This window comes from Pteropus medius, unplaced genomic scaffold (assembly GCF_902729225.1).
Source record: "Pteropus medius unplaced genomic scaffold, Ma_sr-lr_union100, whole genome shotgun sequence".
Classification (NCBI taxonomy): Eukaryota; Metazoa; Chordata; class Mammalia; order Chiroptera; family Pteropodidae; genus Pteropus; species Pteropus medius.
Genome location: NW_024340699.1, coordinates 2688912 through 2708033, shown reverse-complemented (window position 1 = coordinate 2708033; position 19122 = coordinate 2688912). Strand labels below are relative to the sequence as shown.

The window sequence follows — 19122 nt, the reverse complement described above, 5'->3', positions numbered from 1 at the left end:
CCTGTTATGGCTATATTTAAAGCTACTTGTCGAGATCATGAGGTGAGATCTGGATGAAGAAGAGTAACTTAAACTCTCATAGGTTGTGCTAAGCCATTGAGATTTGGGGATTTATTTATTTTACAGCCTAGACTAGCCTGACCAACGTACTAGGCAAAGAGTGAAGAAAACTTTTGCGAGAAACTACTAAATGCCTAGCCTCATGCAGGAGAGAGAGAGAGATTGGAGTATTTAGAATAGTGAGCAAGAAGGAAAGAGGTTGGCAGGAGCTGTATCATATGAAGTAACGTAGGTTGTCATGAGAAGTCTGGATTTTATACAAAGGCAATCATAAAGGGCATTAAGAAGAGGGCTGACATGATCTGATTTACACTTTAGAAAAATAACTCTGGCTGCTAGATGAAGACTAGATTGGAAAGGGAGCAAGCGAGGATGCAGGAACCAGTTCAAAGTCTATTGCAGAAGTCCAAGACAAGAGATGATAATGCCTTTTATTAAATAGAAGCAGCGGAAATGTTGTGAAGCAGATGGATTTGAAGAATATTTAGAAGGCAAAATGGACAGACTTTTAAAATAGATTGGCTGTAGCAAACGAAGGAGAAATCTAGAAGAAACCTAGAAATGCCTAGGTCATTTGGGTAAATGGAGATGTTATTCATTGAAATGGGGACTACTGAAACCGAGGTGAGTTTTGGAAAGAATCCAAGAGTTTTAGAAATGTTAAAGTTGAGATACCTAGAAAAGAAGGAGAGAGAGCAAATAGGTAGAGGGATACTCTTGTCCAAAGTGAAGTCTGAGCTCCAAATACACTGAATGGGAGATCAGATTGCTGGAAACGCTAATGAAGTTGGAGAATAATGCAGTATGACATGGCAGACTATAGAAATATCTTCTTGTCTCTTTAAAAAATAGTTGTCCTTGAAAATCTGTCGGACTAGGGTTCTTGTGAACTGAGCTGTTAAGAGAAAATCAATCACAGATACAATACATTAACTAAAAGACTGGAGATGGAGGCTAAGTGTGACATGGTGATGATGCATGAGTTTTGTGAAGATCAACCCTCTGGTCATTCCATTCCCACAAAGATCCATTCTGTAGGGTTTCATTTGTCATGTGTTTCCATTATCTTCTCAGAATTGCATCCTTTGGTTAATTTCATTTAAGGTCATTCCTATTTCTTTCTCACTCTCCGCTCACCATTCATACTAGTCTCCACTCTCACCAACCTCCAGAGGCGACAGTCTTCACTCCGCCCTGTGCAAGGGCCTAGACTCATTTCTTATTCAATATTTCTTCCTCTCTAGAGGAAGTCAGCATCTGGCATCCTAATTATAGGACACGTTTTGTTAGTCTGTGAATGAGGCAGAATCACAGCGCTTGCTCGTCCCATCGGGAAGGACAGAGCGCTTCCTGGCGCTTACAAGGGCTGACTGTGCACAGCAGCAATGTGTGCACTCCCGTAGCTGAGTACCAGAAAGAAAGCTTCCCAAGTTCAGCTGTCCCCACGGCCCCTGGACTGTCTGAACTTCACTGCAGAGTAAGGTTCCCCACTGTGACCACTCTTTCCCCACAAAGGCCTTGCTGAAATTTCCTGGGCAGGCACCAGAACTGGAAATCTTAGGGGTTTTCAAACGGCGGTGTCTATATGCCTGTCTACAACTAACCGTATTTCCTTGAATCTAAAATGCCATTAATTTAACAGTATGTTGCAAAGTTAAAAAAAAAATGGAACTTTACTATATTAATTATTGATGTTAGGTTGAAAACCTTAAAATATGAAGAGAGCAGGAGGATTATATCTTGGATTCTAGAGAAATTATCGTATTCTCCTTTTGTTTCTTCATCTGTAAAATGGGTATGTGTAAAATAAGTAGAAAAGTACATAAAGGTGATGGCCATTTCCTCAAGCAAATCCAATCAAAATAAATGAAAAGCAAACTGAATAAGAAATTAATAAGATTGCTTTACTGCAATTTTTTTTTTTTTTGATCTAGTAGAATGCTTGGGAATGGGTAGGAATTTAGTTCACTGGGTTTTTTATTTAATTCAGGGTTGAAGAGAAACCTTTTGTTGTGGTTTGGACACTTCTGTAAGAAACACACACACACACACACACACACACAAACTTGCAAACATGTTAGCAGCCTTTTCTGTATTAGTAGGTAAGTCTCAAATAATGAAAATGACTGATGCTTTCCAAGTGATTGGTGATGTGTTTCTGAACCTGGTCCTCAGAACAGCAAATAGAGATACAGCAGGTCTAGAACAATGTTGCAGTAACAGGCCGTTTATTAAACGTAGATCCTGTTAGTACGTGTGGGAGGAAAAAGTACGTTAAACTCCTTAATTTCAGATAGCAATACTTTAACATAAAGCCAAAATTGATATTTTAGCTTTAAAAAGTAAGTTGACTTAAAATATATTGCATTTAATGAAACAAATGGTATTTAGGTCTAGCAAAAATTGGAAAGGTGACTTAAGAATGATTGCAGTTTGAGGAAAACTGATACAATTGATTGATTTGAGGATACGGTAACTTCAGACTATTTCTTCTAAGGTACTTACTGTTCGTTAACTAGGTACATAACAGGAAATTCTTCTTGTGAATTTTATACATTTTGTCTTCAGGATAGAGTGCTTTAAAAATCCCTATTGTTAAGACCAAACTGTCTTAGATTCCAATTAATTCTAATATCAGGATAGTGTAGTATTTAAGTATAGACTGAATTTTATAGGGCTGTTTTCCCCCATGGTCCTGACCAACTTATACACTTTTAGAGAACTGTACAGGAAGGAGAAATAATTTTGCAGTAACCACTTATTCCTGCTCTCTAGCCCTGCTTGAGTCTTCTTTCCATTTTCTAAAGTCAACATGTTTGCCGTAGCCACAGGAAGCTTGCAAAGGTGCCTTCTTCCTAGGATGCTCACTTTTAGACACATACACGTGTTCAACACACACAACATATACACACAGCACAGATCTGTACATACAACACAGAGAGATACACACATATACACACGCAGTAATCCGTCCAGTTACCTCTCACTCATCCCCTGATCTCAGCTCAAGCCCCACGTCTTCAGGGACGAGGTCTCATCTCTCTGTAATATGATCACATTTCACCCTGTTCTACTTCGTGGCACTTATGTTGGTTGGTGAACATGTATTTATTTCCATGGGTGTGTGTTTAAAATTTCTCGGCCTCACTAGAGTGCAAGCTTCAGAAGAGAGGGGTGGATGTACAGGCTTTACTCACCAGGTGAAAAACAAGCATTTCAGTAAGTATTTGTTGACTCAATGGATGACTGCTTGATTGACCCCTAATAGTAAAAATGGAGTTTGCTAAAGATGGGGTTTACTGGGATTCATTAAAATGAAAAAGAAAAGAACTGTGATTAATTAGAACTGTGGATCAGGCAGGATGGCAAGAGTTTGGAGATGGGAACAGGATATCTCAGCAAACTGTAATTAACCTAGTATATTGGGCTAATGGTCCACCATGTAGGAATGTCCCCTAGACTGCCATCTAGGGGACATTCTGCTCAGGAAAAACTTATGTTGGTGCTGGAGACAATTACCACTTCAAGCCAGAGTCACATGAGTGTAAATTAGCAAAACTAGAGTTTATCATTAGTGGGAAGTGCCATTTCTGAAAGTTAGAATGAGAAGAAAGACTTTACAACTGGGAGGACCTTGGAGAGTTGCTTCAGACAGGCCCTTCCCTTTCTCAGAGCAGTAATAAACCACACCTCAAATAAAAGGATTGCACAATCTGCCTTTGTTTCCTGCTCAACTTTTGCAAAGAAAGCAATTTACTGGCGGAAAGGGGGAGCACTGGCCCCAGCATCGGGGCCTCCAGCCTGTTCTTGTGTGCTTGGGCCGGAACAAATCCTGGGGTCCACAGCTCTGATCCTGTCACTGCCAAAAACTCTTCAGGACCCCACCTGCTCTCAGCACAGCAAACGGCCTTCCCAGGCCGTCTGGCCCTTGTCTGTCTCTCCAGCCTCAGCTTTCACCATTCTTCGTTCCCCACCTCCGCGTACCCTTTAGGAGCCTCCTGTGAACTTTCTGTTCCTAGAACCAGTTCTTCTACCTGGAACAACCTTCCACAACCTCCCTACCTATCTAACTCTTACACATTTCTTCAGGTACCTGGTTTAAATAAGTATTCCTTTTTCCAGGAAGTCTTCCCGACTCGGCCACCTTTATGTACATGTGTATACATATATATATACACACAGACAAATATATACATTATTTTATAAACACTGAGAGGTCTTGCTTCTTTATCCATGCCTACTTTAGGATGAATTTCCTAAAAACATTTTTTATATAGCCACCATATAATTATTAAAATCTGGAAATTTAACATTATTAAAACACTATTAGCTAATCTGCAATTTATATTCAAATCTTGCCCATTGTCCAATAATGTCCTTTATACTTATTTTATGTCCCCCTAGTTCAGAATCCAATCCAGGATCACACATTACCTTTATTTGTCATCTTTTTAGTCTCCTTTAATTGGAAAAAGTCCTCTGCCTTTCTTTGACTTTTAACAGTCGAAAAACATAAGCCAGTTATGTTGTAGAATAGCCCCCAATTCGGGGTTTTTCAGTGTGTCCTTGTAACTTCCACAGGAGTGAAATCATGTCCTTCTCAGCACACCACATCAGGAGGAACAAGAGGTCAGATTATTCCAGGTGTGGTGTTTGCTTTGATCTCTTGGGTAAGGTAGTGTCTGCCAGGTTTCTTCACTACAAAGCGATTCTTTTTTTAAGCATGGTAATTAATAATTTGAGGGGGAAGGTATTTGAAACCACGGAAAAGTCCAGTTCTTCATCAAACACTCATCCACTTATCTGGCATCTATTTTACGTCTGCTTTATTTTTAAGAAAGCTGCTTTTATGTTGTTGATAAAGAATATGATTATGATAAATGGACCATTTAAACTACCCCACCTAAAATACCTGAGTTGCCCATATCAGTCCAATCTCTTCCTTTATAAAGATTTTATCACCTAAAATTCTGAGAAGACTCATATGTGTGGCATTAGCCCAGGCAATACTTCTCATTTGCATTTTCAACTCTATTCATGAATTATCTTTTTATTTCCTTTTCTTTCACAATAAAAAAAAATATCCATTTTTTATAATGAGAAAGAAGATATACAATATTATTTATGGCTTGTCAAATATCATGATATTGCTTTTGGTCACATCATGATGGGCATCAGTAATTGCATTTATTTTTTTTTTTTTAATGCTTGTTACAAGGGTTCACTTAAGACTCTGAAGAGCTTCTTGCAGCCCTCGGGTCTGTGGACTGAAAATCATTTGGATTGATTAAAGTCATGAGGAGAATTATGATAAGGGTCAGATCATATGGGCATCAGGAAGGTAAAAATATTACCATTTAAACTAGAAATGGGACTTCTTTCTCCTTAAGTGAATCATATTTACAATGACAGGTGGGATAGCTCATTGTAAGATTAATAATATCCGACATTCACTCATTCATTTATTCAAAAGAAAATCATCCTGTGAGGCCTACTAGATGAGAAGCACCATTATATACTACGTCTGACTTTACAAAGGAGATCTTTGAATAATATCCTCCTGGGTCTTTAAGCAAGATTCGGTTAAAAGAAACCTTGAGGACTTGCTTATAACTTCCAAGTGAAGAGCTCAGAATCTGAAATACCCTAGATAAAGCAGCATCCATCCACCATCTAGGGAGACTGTCTGCTTGACTCGATATCAGAAACCATGAAATGGAGTGGAGAGGAAGGAAGAGCTCTCTCCCACCCTGACCCCTGTCGGCCTGACCAGAAAAAGCCAGCTGGTGTTCATGAAGCCACACTGAGCACAGCCCAGTCACCTCAGGCCCAAACGTCCTAGGAAAGGAACTTTCTCTTCTGTTCCACCTATCACTCTCAACTGAGGTTCTGGCCACAAACGAGGGTCTCTCTAAGATCGTCAGCATTAGAAAATTTTAAAGCTAGAGAAAACCTAAAGAAAAACACTTTTCCCTTTAAGACATGTCTCAGCATACTTTTATGTACTGTTCAGTTTATGCCTCACAAAAAGTTTGTAGGAAAAGTAGAAGAAGAATAGTTTTCCTCACATTACAGGGAGGAAACTGAAGACCAGCAAGGTGAAGGGGCCGTTCAGCAATAGCGGCGAACCAGAGCTAGAATTCTGACCTCTGGGGTCAGAGCTCACCAGGCCGCACTTTTACTGATGGCCCCAGCCAAATGATCAGCACTTTCTACTTCCTCCAGGTGCTTTCTCGGCACTTACCGCAGTCTTGGTTGTATATTACTTATATAATTATTTGCTGAAAGTCTCCCACCCTAGAACATATGGATGATAGGGATCGAACCTGTTTTTGACTCTGCATCCCAGAACCTACCTTGTATAGGTGAGTGGACAAATGGATGAACTGCTATACCACATGTTCCTTCTGACCATAAGGACTTCATGTGTCTGTTTTCAGACCTTAGCTTGCTGCCAGAAATGGCCCTCTCAGTGGACTCCTCTTGGCACCAGTGGCAGTGGCGACTCAGAGATGGCCTCCTCCAGTCTCCGTCAGAAGCCACACCACTGCTGTCCCCAGAGAAGGGGGGACAGAGCTACAACCTGACGCAGCAGCGGGTCGTATTCCCCAACAACGTCCTGTTCCATGAAGACTGGGCCAAGGTCTCCAGGAGATACTCAAGCAATAGGATCCGCACGACCAAATATACCCTCTTCACCTTCCTGCCCCAGAATCTCTTGGAGCAGTTTCACAGGTACACAAGCACTTGGCCAAACAATACCCACTTTAACCAAGTAACTGCCACCCAGACAACTCAGAGATGCTGCCCTCTGGGCCACCTTTCCTTTAATATCCAAAGGCACATACTTCGAAAAGACTTGTCATTTATTTATTCATTCTTTCATTCAATATCATACTCTACTTTGTGTTAGGCCACGTGTTGGGTGCTATAGTCCTGACTTTATTGTCTAGTGAAAGAGACAGACATTAATTGTATGAATTATATAAATTGATGTAAAATTATGACTCACATAGATATTTCCAAAGAGAACTACCTGGTGCCGTTAGAGTAGGAGGGAAACCTGGCCTAATTAAGAAGGTAGGGGAAGACTCCAGGAGGAAGTGATAACTGAAAAATAATATGAAAGAAGAGAATGCATTAACCAGGTGGAAAGAGGCAAAGAGAAGTCAGGGAAGAGAGCCAGGAGAACGTTCCCACGGACAGACCTTCATGTACAAAAGTACTATGGAAAGAGGGAGCAACATGCACTCAAAAAATTTCAAAATGTAAGCTGCTCTTTTGAGATCATATATGACAAATAATCTTTTAATTGTAAAGCAAACTATGCACTTCGATATTATCCTAAATTTTGTCATTATTATAAGCTGTCATTTATTGAGCAACTACTATGTTCCAGAACCCTCTACTGCATACATAATAAATATGATCCATGTAATACTTATGAGAGTCCTTTAAAGTAGATAGTACTATCCCCATTCTACGCAGGACAAACCAAGCTTAGTAAGGTCACACAACTAGTAAATAGTAGGAACTGAGTTTGAACCTAACTAGATTTGGTTTCAAAGCCCTTACCATAGTGTTTGAGGTGACAGTGAAAGAGAATGTCGTTCTAATCGGTAAGGGCCAGCAGCAGCAAAGAAATAGTGTAGAGAGTATAGTTTTCTTCTCCATGATGTTCAGTCACACCTTGCTTGCCCCTTCCAGATGGGCTAACCTCTATTTCCTGTTCCTGGTGATTCTGAACTGGATACCTGCCATGGAAGTTTTCCACAGAGAAATCACCATGCTACCATTGGCCATTGTGCTGTTCATCATCATGGTCAAGGACGGCATGGAGGACTTCAAGAGACACCGCTTCGACAGAGAGAGAAACTGCTCCAACATCCGGATATATGAAAGGTTAGATCATTCTTTTGTTTTCTCTCTCACGAATAGGTTATACAAACTTATCAGGACTTTCAAAAGATTAGTCTGTCTTCTCATGTTACATTTTCTTATAATCACTTAATTCAGTGATTCTCAGCCAGGGTCATTTTGCCCTGCAGGGGACATGTGACAATGTCTGAAGCCATTTTTGGTTGCCATCTTGGGAAGGAGGGTGCTACTGGCATCTAGTTGATAAAGGCCGAGAATGATGCTAAACATCTTACAATATACAGGACAGCACCCCCACAACAAAGAATTATTGTCTAGCCCAAAATGTCAATAGTGCTGAGACTTAGAAACCTTCATTTAACTTGAGTAAACACTCAAGGATGCTATATTATTAATAATAGGGTGGAAGTCTCAAGAATTAAAGTTTAGCGTTGATGGGAGCATTGCAGGAGACCAAGTTTACAAGCAGCTCTTTTGGAGGGTGACAGGCAGTGTCTCCCAAACAAAATGGATACCATTTTTAAAGCCTCTGAGGCTCTTGGCTAAAAGTCCTTGCTTTTAGAACTTAACAAGGTAGGTTTTAGGACCCAGAGTTGGCACACCTGTTCTTGGCTGCCTGACGTGGAAAAGAAAGACACCTGTGGATGACGTCTACATTCCAACAGGTGGAGTCTCAACAAGTAGAAGAAAGTGGCCTGGAGGGTGCACACCTGTTCTTTGCAAGCTCTTCCCCTGTCATATTTCTCCCCTGGTGTTTGTACACTGGCTCTTTTTTTTTTTTTTTTCCTTTTGAAAGAAGAGAGAAATTTACAGCAGAGAAGGCAAGTAAAATATGTCAGGGCATGACTCCCCGACAGCTGAACAATGAGACTGATCGGGGAAAAACCTCTTCTACGGGGAACTCATTCTCCATGCTATGAGAATTAAAGAGACAGGATTGAGCAGCGATGAGAAAGGAAGGGGAGAGAAGGCGGAAAAGGAAGGAGGACAAGAAACGCGTGGTGGTCTCCAACCTGCCCTTCGAGGGACGGTCCCACAAGGAAAACCCCAACAGACATTACTGTGGGAATCAAATTAAGACCAGCAGGTACACCGTGCTGTCCTTCCTACCCAAGAACACCTTCGAGCAGCTACACCGGTTTGCCAATATCTATTTTGTGGTCATCGCGGTTCTGAATTTTATCCCCGTGGTCAATGCTTTCCAGCCTGAGGTGAACATGATACCAATCTGTATCATCCTGGGAGTCACTGCCATCAAGGATGCTTGGGAAGACCTCCGGAGGCACCAATCTGATAAAGTGATCAACAATGGAGAATGCCTGGTGTACAGCAGGTAAAGCAGAGCACGTCGGGTGGGCTCGTGGGCCCAGCTCTGGCCCTCCTGTTGCTGCTGCCACTGCAGCTGCTGTTTATAGAAGGGATGGGGTAGGGAGATGACATTATCTTATCTCAGCGATGCTGTTCAGTTCTCCACGGTAAGGATTAAAACCAGAAAACAGAAAACAAAAGAATAAGAAAATAGAGGCTTGAGTCAGTTGTTTATTAAAATGAAGGGGTCTTCATTATGTGGCATTTTCTTACCTCTTTCAAATGTGATCAACATTTAAGAACTGTGTGTGAATTCTCATCCATTCTTAGTCCAGTATGGCCATAAGCACAGGGGAGCGTGTTTGGAGACCCCCAAGGGGCAGAGGCATCTCCGTCTGTCAGGGGAGCAGCAGGCGTGGAGACACACTGCCTGGGTTGAACAATGTCTCCATGACTCATGAACTACATTGAACTTAGGCAGCTGACCTAATCTCCCTGAGCCTCATTTTGTCATTAATAAAATTGGAACACTACCTGGGTGGGCATGAGAATTGCACAAGATAATCCTCGGAAAGTGCTTAGTACCATGCCTGACATAGAGTAAGTGTTCAATATGCAAGCTCAGATTGCTTTATTTTTAGAATATAAAACTCATATTAGCTCCATCATCAAGCCTGTCCTTAAGCTTCCTCTCTGATGTTGTCCCAACCACAGCAAAAACTGCACACTACCTCTCTTGCCTCATTATTTAATGTTATTTTTTACATGTCATTGTTTTTGCAAGGGTTCTGTTGAACAAGTCACGAAACTGGGTTGTTAGGAAAAGGACATACTCTCTGTCAGTAAGGGAAGAAAATAGAGTTAGCGTGTGTCTCAACTGTGACATGTCACGCAGCCTGGGCTTACAGAGGGACTACTGTGACTCAGTGCTTTCTGATCCAGCTGTCAGAAAACTTAGACGATCAAATCACTAGCACATGAGGGTTCGATTTCTTGGCAAATAAGGAAAATATCCATCTCTCCCAAGGAGTACCATCCCTGTGATGCTTCCCCTCTGACTGTCTCAACCTCGGTTTAGCAGAATCTCTGCGGTTGCTGCGGTCATTCTCAGACTGGAAGGGGCTTGCGTCAGAGTGGCTGCCGCCTTCTGAGGCGGGTTTATGAGCCAGACTCCGCTTGGAACGTTGTAGCCAGGGGAGACTTCTGAGGAGACTCATTTGTCTCCAGGGCACCCCTAAGAGAAACCCCATGCCCTCCCTCGGCATCAGAGGAGCCTCCGGCCTCTGTGCATGTGGTGCCTCCACTGTGCGTCTAAAACATTTCACCTCAAGGATTTTGTTTGCGGTGTTGTTGGTTTCTTCTGAGCTAGACCACATTGTCTGGAATGTCGTTGCTACGACCCGGAGTTGAGATTTAGTCACCTTTGAGTAAGGAAATTACAATAAAAGGGAAAAATACTGTTAGGGGGTCTCATGCCTTTTTTTGAAGAGATTGTTTTTAAGAAAGGATTGCTTTTCTCCTGTCACTCATCTACCCCATCACTTTTTGTTTTCCACCTTTCTCCTTTGTTTTGGGGGGTTTTGGGGGTTTTTTGTTTTTTGTTTTTTCAGAGAAGATAGTGAACCAGGAAGCTGGTTCCTTGGGGAAGAATGCATGTGGACCTCAATTAGCCTGGTCCTATTCTCCCCGCTCTGCCAGAAATCCTCCTCTCTAAGCATCCCACAATACCGGGCCTGTTCTTGGGGCTAGCAGTGTCCATCAGCCCACACACTGGCCTGTGCTGGGTGCTGGCCTGATGGAGACCTGGCTACTGCTGCTCTGTTCTCAGAATAACCTCCAGGGAAGAGCAGAGAGCCGAGGTAATAGCAAGTCTCGCAAAAAGAGACATCATCCACAGGCTCACAGGCAGGGAGGGACTGAAGGAATTTTCATGGCAGTATTTCCCAAAGCGTATTTAGTGGAATAATAGAGACAAAGAGGTGGTCCCTGAAAAAAAGACATCATGGCCAAAAGAATGTATGCTGCCCTCCTAACCCATGGCCCAGGAAGGACTAAGCAGCGATACGCAGTAAAGAAACCCATGCATCATTGAATAACTCAGTGTTGTTCCAAACCTGCTGAACCTTTAAAATATTTTTTAGTATTTATTACTTTTTCCAGTATAGCAAAATAATTGATATATAGGGCCAGGAAGGTAATTGAATGAAATAGACTGGATACAAAGAGGAAAGCAGTATTTTTTGTGTACTGATATTTTTTGTGACACTTAGCATCAGTGATAGAATGCAACAGAGAGTGGTGGGGACTGTGGCAAAGAGGGGGACCCATGCATTCATCTCAGGAGGCAGAGCTGGCCTCTCAGCTCTAGCTGGTTACCATGTGGAAATATAGGCCTAGCGGTGCTAGACTGTCTGAGTTTTGTTAAGAGAACTAGAAATTAATATTTTTATCTGAAATAATCTGATTTTTCAGTGTTGGTATCTGATATAATTTTTCAGGTACTTCAGACCTATTTTATCTGACCTAAAGTTCTTGTGTCACCTGTGAGCCCCTTAATTTGCAACCTTTGCTTTATAATATCCAAGAATGTGGAGTCTCTGCAAAAAAATAAAAATAAAAATAGATTATTCTTTTGAGATTTATCTTCAATAAAGGAACCTCTTAACCTCTTTGGGCAGAGGGGGCCTGTGACCTTAAAGTGAGAATGCAGGCCTAGGAGTCAGGAAGCCTGTATGCTTAGACCCAGATCTGTGACTAACTACTAATACAGGTGATTCTCGAACAACACGGTTTTGACTGTGCAAAAAACCACCTGTAAGTGGACCCATGCAGTTTAAACCCATGTCGTTGAAGGGTCAACTGTAATAGCTTAGAAAAGTTATTTAAATCCCTGGATCTCAGTTTATACTTTCGTAAAACTTGGGAGTCAGACTAGATCTTGTCCTGTGAGATGCACTATGAAAGAACAGAACCCATAGCCAAATAAATTTGGGAAATAGTACAACAATGGTCAAATAAAGTTTCTGGGCGGGCCCTCGGTAAGTACCCTAACCAACTTTGTTTAACCCAGTCGTGTCAGTTGAAATGCTTTCTGCTGCAAGCAGAAAGCTCACCTAAAACAAGTTTAAACAACAAAGAGACTTGTCAGTGTAAGTCACTACAAACATCCCCAGGTGGGCAGGTGAACAGGCACACACAGTTCAATCTGTATTCGAGTTCTGGCACTCAGTACCCCTCTGTGTCATCTGTATCCTCAGGCAGATTTCCCTCATGGCAATAAGGTAGCTGCAGCAGCTCCAGCCTTCGTATCTACATATGATAACTCACAAAGGGAGAAAGAAAGGCACTCTGGAAGCATTCTTGGAAGGTCAAGGAAGCTTTCTCCCCAGGCCCTCCTCACACCTTGGTGACTACAGTGGGTCACATGCCCATCCCTGTGAGTAGGAGATGGGATTATGCTAATTAGGTTATACCTGAGCCACTGAGTCTAGCTTGAAGTCAGCATCCATGAAAGCATATTAGCTACCCAAAGAAAATGTAAAACCAAATGAAATTTTTTAAAAAAATTACATAGTTTGATAGTTTCTGAGAGGAGGAGGAACAGATATTAGAGAGGCCACCTCCCTGTTATCTCAACATTATCACTCTAAAGTATTTTTGAGCCTAGACTCTTTGTAGATTGCTTTCCATATATGAACGTGAACATACACACTTTGGGACACCCTGTGCTGTATATTCCTAAAGTTCTTCCAACTCCGAAGTGGATTGATTCTATGCAAGACCCCAGAATAGGAAGCTAGGATATGCTAGGCGAGTGTTAGTTATTATCATAACTGATGGACGTTCAAGTCCTTTTGCCAAATATCAGTGGTACATGACAGGATGTCAGGAAAGGAATACAAGATCAAAGAGGGCAGTTTTGTTTTCCGAGAAGCAAAATAAAAGCTTATATCTCAAACACTAGCTCTATCCATTTTGTCTCAGAGTCACACATTTGAGAAATAGATATCCTTTTTTGTTGTCGTTCTCATTGTTTGCGCAATTGAATACTAGGGCCCTAAGAATTTTGCTCACCCTAATCCCATGCATCATCCAGCCTAGACTTGTTTATACGGTGAGGGAATCTTTCTGCAAACAGCAGAAGCCTTGTTAACAGAATTACAATCCTGTTAGAGCGTTTTCTTTTAATATAGCAACTGTGCTTGTGGTGTAAAGGTGACCCATTAATCAGATTTATGGAATGACTTCAAGGAGAGATTAGCTTCAGAATTCTATTAGCTTCGTTTCTCCCAGGGCTCCGTTTAATGAGTCTAGAAACCATACCCAGCAAGAGGTTTTTTTTTTCATCCAGCTTAGTAAATTTTTATTTGTATTCGGAAAACGTGCAATAAGGAGGCAGGAGAATCAGGCAAGTTTTCGAATTTCGTATATTATAATGTAGCAAAAGCCTGCCAGTGCTTCAGCAGCCGGGCCCTTATTCATCTGTTTAGCAAACATTAATTAACTCAGGACCCAGGATATGCGCACCACCATGGGCCCTGTGTGCCCTCAAGGGGTCACAGGTCGCAGTTGCCCTGGGGTCAGGAGGAACTTAAACAGCTACAGTCCCCCATGTGCACTGGTAGCCTATGCACAAAGGGCCACAGTCACGCAGGGGCTGTGGTGACTCATCTGCATGTGAGAAACATCAAGGCCAAGAGAAGCCTTCCCTGAAGCCGTGACATTTCAGGAGGAAATGAAGGATGAACAGCATTTAGCCAGGCAGAGGGACTACCTTTCAGCTCGTAGCCTGTTCATGTGTCAACTAAAGGTTGTTATGTGTGGTTTACGCTGGCATCAAAACGACCAGGATCAAGAAATGTCGAACTGAGGAGGAGAACAACTCAGATTAGAAGTTTTTAAATTCTGATTTTTTTTTACCAAGACATGGAGAATCTCTTTTCTGTAAGTCAGGTGGCTGCTGCAACATAAAAAATAATTGCCGATGCTGAGGAGAGCGGCGCGTCCTCTGATGGCGCCGCACGGAGGGCCCGGCTCCCAGCAGGGGCGAGCTCTGCTGGAGAAGAAAGATGCCCGACCTGCAACCTGTTTTTATCTGTGTGTCTGTTGCCTTTTGTGCCAGTGCCCCCGTTGGAGAGCCTGAGAACGAGAGGTCTTGATCTGGGGTCTGTCACTAACTACATGACCTAAATGAAGCCGCGTAAGCAGTCGGGGCCCCAATAGTCTCATCTTTAAGTAGTGATGATAATGTCTTTTGGGTATATTTTCTGAAAAGATATGCAGATGACACGCAAGAGGGCTCGAAAGTAATGCAGCTATAGAAACAAACTGTACGAGGCGATGTGAAAGGACAGTGAGTAAAGCAGTCTCAACGGTGACGCTTAAAATGGGACGTCTTACTGGATGCTTGACACCAAGGCCTTAGGCATCAAACCCGGGGTTGTCTCAGAACTGCCATTTACTCACTGCGTGTACACATATAATTACTTGATCACTTGAGCCTCCATTTCAACATCTGTAAAATGGGGACAGTATTATTACCTATTTCCTGGGGTCCTGTGGATTGAATGAGATAATCCTTATAAACTGTTTAACTCAGTGTCTGCACCATAAGTAGCACTAAGTGATTTTTTTAAATCATCAGGCACCGCTAGGCCCATCCTGAGCCTTCCCCTTTCCCTGCTGCGTTCCTCATACACACAAGGGAGGAATTGCCTATTTTACTAGTAAAACTCAAGGACATTCACTGAACGATATTTACCAGTTGACAGAGTTATAATGTTTTAAAAGCAAAAACCTTTGCTCTGCTCTCTCGTTTCTCATGCATTCTATGAGCAGAATTTAAAATCTGAATTCAAAAAATCTCTCTCGAGCCTGGATCTCTTCTTCCCCAGCCCCCGGCCCTTCCTGCAGCACATCCGAGCACACCCATACCAAGATTTAGATTCAGGCAAGGGATGTGGGTGGCTTCATCTCACCCAGAGGCTACTCCGCTTTTTTCAACCCAACTTCTAACATCAAGTATGCATTAGAATGTCATACTTATGCAGCTATTAATAAAGCAGCTCTTTGGTCCCCATGCTACTATTTGCTCCAAATAACAGATCTCTGAGAAACTCAAAGGAGGTGAGTGGACGGACAGGGCAGAATTTAGGCTTTGCCAGAGTCATCGTAACATATCGTTATCAGTCCATTTTCACCCTAAAACCGCATCCCGGTGTCGCTGCAGGTATTAAATGAGATAATGCATGTAAAGCTTAGCACAGGATCTGGCATTCAGTAGCACTCGGGAAATGTTAGTTAAAATATTGCTAAGGTGAGTCTATGACCTCAGTGTCAGGGGTCACCATGAGCTTGACCCAAGGGGAGTAAGAAAAACTGCTGGCCGGAATTTGGAACCGTGTGAGGGAAGACAAACTCTTTACCATAGAACTGGACCGCAGTCTGTAATAACATAGCAAAATGTCCCTGGGGAAGAATCTGAAAAATGCGGACAACAGAGAAACATCTAGTGTCATTCAAAGCATGACTGTGAAAAGCACCACCGGCTGGAGTTACAGACCAACAGACCGTCGCATCCATCCCGCAGGTCTTTGGCACCAGAAAACCAGGCTCCTCTCTCAAGCATCCATTTTGCAAGTACCCACACTCCTCCCCTGCCTCTCCTTGTGCTCACAGAAGGCCGTAAACTGTCGGGGCCAATTCCGCTTGTCATTTCAGGATAAAACGTTTTAGGTCTTCCCCAAAACTCAATGGGCGGACGAGTCATAAAACAAGAAATCGAGTGTCACCAAAGCCCTGCATTCATGTCAGCAGGCATGCTCTGAGTTTCAGAGGATGAGGATTTACAGCCTCTGTGTGGCTATTAAGAAGCTCACACTTCTGAAAGGCAAGGCTCCTGTCCTCAGGCTGGCCTCCTCCATGCAACTGCTTCTGACTCCTCCCCTGCTTTGTACCTCACTCCCGAAAAGAACCAAGAGACCACACTGAGCCGCGAGGCTTCCTCAGCTGTCACTCTTTTGTCCTGGTAGACACACCACGTGACCTCATACACTTTTCTGGGTCTAAGCTTTCTCATCTGTGAATAGCGAGAATGGCAATACTAAACGTTTTTCATTATTAGATAACTAGATGGTAATGTAGGTTAAGTGCTGACTTCATTATAGGTACTCAATATATGAAATCTTATCACAGGTATATATTTTATTTATATTGTAGCATAGTATAACATATTGTAATATCATTATTGGAAGTCTCCACTGGTGAGTCCATAACAAGAAGAGACAGATGGGATGTTCAAGTGGCTAAAGGCTAGAAAAGCTTTCTTTCTACTGCTTCATGTTCAAATCTACAAGGAATCGATACTGAATATTTACTGAACAGTCCCCCATGTAGGTACAGAAATAGAAAACCCAGGGTCGTCCCAGCTCACAGCAAGCTTATTACATAGTTGAAAACAGAGGACACATGAAACAGTAAGGAAACAGGACCATAATAGGTAAGGAAGTGGGGTGAAAAGAGGTGCCCCACTGACACTCAGTGCCCAGAGTGAAAAGAGAGGGGTAGGACTTGGATCTGCAGCAGCCGGAGGAAGGGCACGGGGGGTCAGGGCTGGGGGGACATCTCATGCCGTGAATGCCCCCGGGCTGCTGCTCCATGATCTGTGGCTGTGACTTTGCCGGATTGCACCTGTGAATGCCCTGTCCTCTACTGTAGTGTTTTCATGGCCGTCATTGCGTGATGTCATCTGTACTTAGTTCTGCTTTCCCTGTGTGTGACGGCCACGTGAACAAAGAGGTCAGGGGGCGGGCTGCGCTCAGAGGTCGGGCTTCAGTGTCCTCCCAGTATAAAGAAGGACTTCGCAGTGTACAAATGTGACCTAAATGTGTCAGGCCTTACCAGCCTCTGGGTGATAATGAGGTCACATAAATACAAACGCCCCAAGGACAGTGACACTCAGCCCCAAACTGTTGATTTGGGACATCAGTCCTCTCACCCTAATCCTCGAGCCTCCCCAGGCACACTCGGGTATCATCAGGTATCGGGAATATCACTTGCACCCCACCCCCAAATATTTCCAGCCAAGCCAGGGGTCCAAGTCTCCTACCATTTCTCAGGGCTCAGCTGTTGCCTGCTGATACTTTCCTCAGTCCTCTGAGTCTGAAGTCCCCTCATTGCGGGTCTGTAGCTGACAGGCAGGTGCAGGGAACAAATAAAAGGGAGGCAGCAGCCACGGGTGCACTCAGCGCAGCGGGGCTCTGCCCCAAGCCCAGACCGTCTTCACTGTAACCCTTTAGCTTCTCTGTTCTATTTGCTGGAACCAGGTCAGAGACTGAGGTCACACGACCCTTTCCAATTTCCACGTCCTCTTGCCAGCCTCCTCCTCTAGCCCAAAGCCCCAGACCTCAGTCAGATGAAAACAGACGACCACACAGTCTGTGATCTACTGTCTCCTTAGCTGTGACCTGTTTACTCCAAGCTAATACTAACTCCAGTGATAATAATAGTAAAAGTAAATGGTTGTTAGACACTTTCATATATTATTTTACTTAACTCTCATTATCACCTGTAGAATGGATTTTATTTGTCCCATGTGGTAGATGAATAAACTGAGGATCAGACAGTTAAGTCGTGGGTTCAAGGTCACACTGCATGTAGAAGGTAGTTTCAGGTTTTAAATCAGACTCACCTGACTCCAAAGATTTTAACCACTTTGCATTACTGCCTCTACCTCAACACACCTCTGCCAGAACAATTGGGCATTACAGGTGTTCTTGAACCAGTCACAGAGCCCTGGTTCTCCTCCTGGGAGCCATGGAAAGAACGATTCCCAGCCCAGGCTTTGATGCCGTCCACCTCGTCCAGGTCACTCCTAGCCTCAGTTTCCTCATCTGAATAATGGGGGGTTGAGTTGGAGGTCTATCAGATCTTCTCTAGCCCTGACTTTTTTTTTTTTATTAAGGCTTTAATTTTTTAGAGCAATTTTAGGTTCACAATAAAGTTGAAGGGAAGGCACAGAGATTTCCTATACACCCCCTACCCCCACACATGAATAGCATTATCAGCATCCTCCACTGTATGTTTGTCCAATGGATGAACCTGCGTTGATACATCGTAATCATTCACGTCCATAGTCTGCATTACAACTCATTCTTGGTGGTGTACATTCTGTGAGTTTAGACAAATATATAATGACATGGATCTACCATTATAGTATCATACAGCGTAGGTTTACTGCCCTAAAAATCCTGTGTTCCCTTTTTTCAAATCCCTCTCCCCACCCCCTACCCCCTAGCAACCACTGACCTTTTAATTGTATCCATAGTTTTGCCTTTTCCAGAATGTCCACTAGTCGGAATCGTACAGTACGTAGCATTTTCGCATTGGCTTCTTTTCCTTGGTGATATGTTTTCAAGGTTCCTCCGTGTCTTTTCATGGCTTGATAGCTCATTTCTTTTTAGTGCTGAACAACAATATTCCGTTGTCTGGATGTACTATCCATTTATCCATTCTCCTACTGATGGACATCTCAGTTGCTCCCAAGTTTTGGCATTTATAAATAAAGCTCCTATAAACATCTATGTGCAGGTTTTTATGTGGACAGAAGTTTTCAACTCCTTTGAGAAATGCCAAGGGCCACAATTGCTGGATCATGCGGGAAGAGTATGTTTAGTTTTGTAAGAAACCGTCAAACTGTCTTCCAAAGTTGCTGTCCGTTTTGAATTCCCACCAGCAATGAGTGAGAGTTCCTGTTGCTCCGCATCCACACCAGCATTTGGTGATATCAGTGTTCTGGGTTTTGGCCATTCTAATAAGTATATAGTAATATCTCATTATTTTAATTTGTAGTTCTCTGACGACATACGATGTAGAACA

The 19122-nt window shown here is 42.8% G+C and overlaps 1 protein-coding gene across 6 annotated transcripts in view; it reads left to right on the top strand.

Moving 5' to 3' along the window:
- The window catches only part of ATP10B (ATPase phospholipid transporting 10B (putative)), a 135486-nt gene that overhangs the window by 40558 nt on the left and 75806 nt on the right, over positions 1-19122 (top strand). For 4 of the 6 annotated variants that reach the window (XM_039877159.1, XM_039877174.1, XM_039877167.1 and 1 more), the window contains 2 exons: positions 6501-6795; positions 7768-7962. In XM_039877159.1, coding sequence (XP_039733093.1) covers positions 6521-6795; positions 7768-7962 — 470 coding nt within the window. In that variant the 5' untranslated portion in view covers positions 6501-6520. Of the gene's footprint in view, positions 1-6500; positions 6796-7767; positions 7963-8746; positions 9272-19122 lie in introns of those variants that run through there. The other 2 variants (XM_039877190.1, XM_039877200.1) reach the window with 2 other exon arrangements.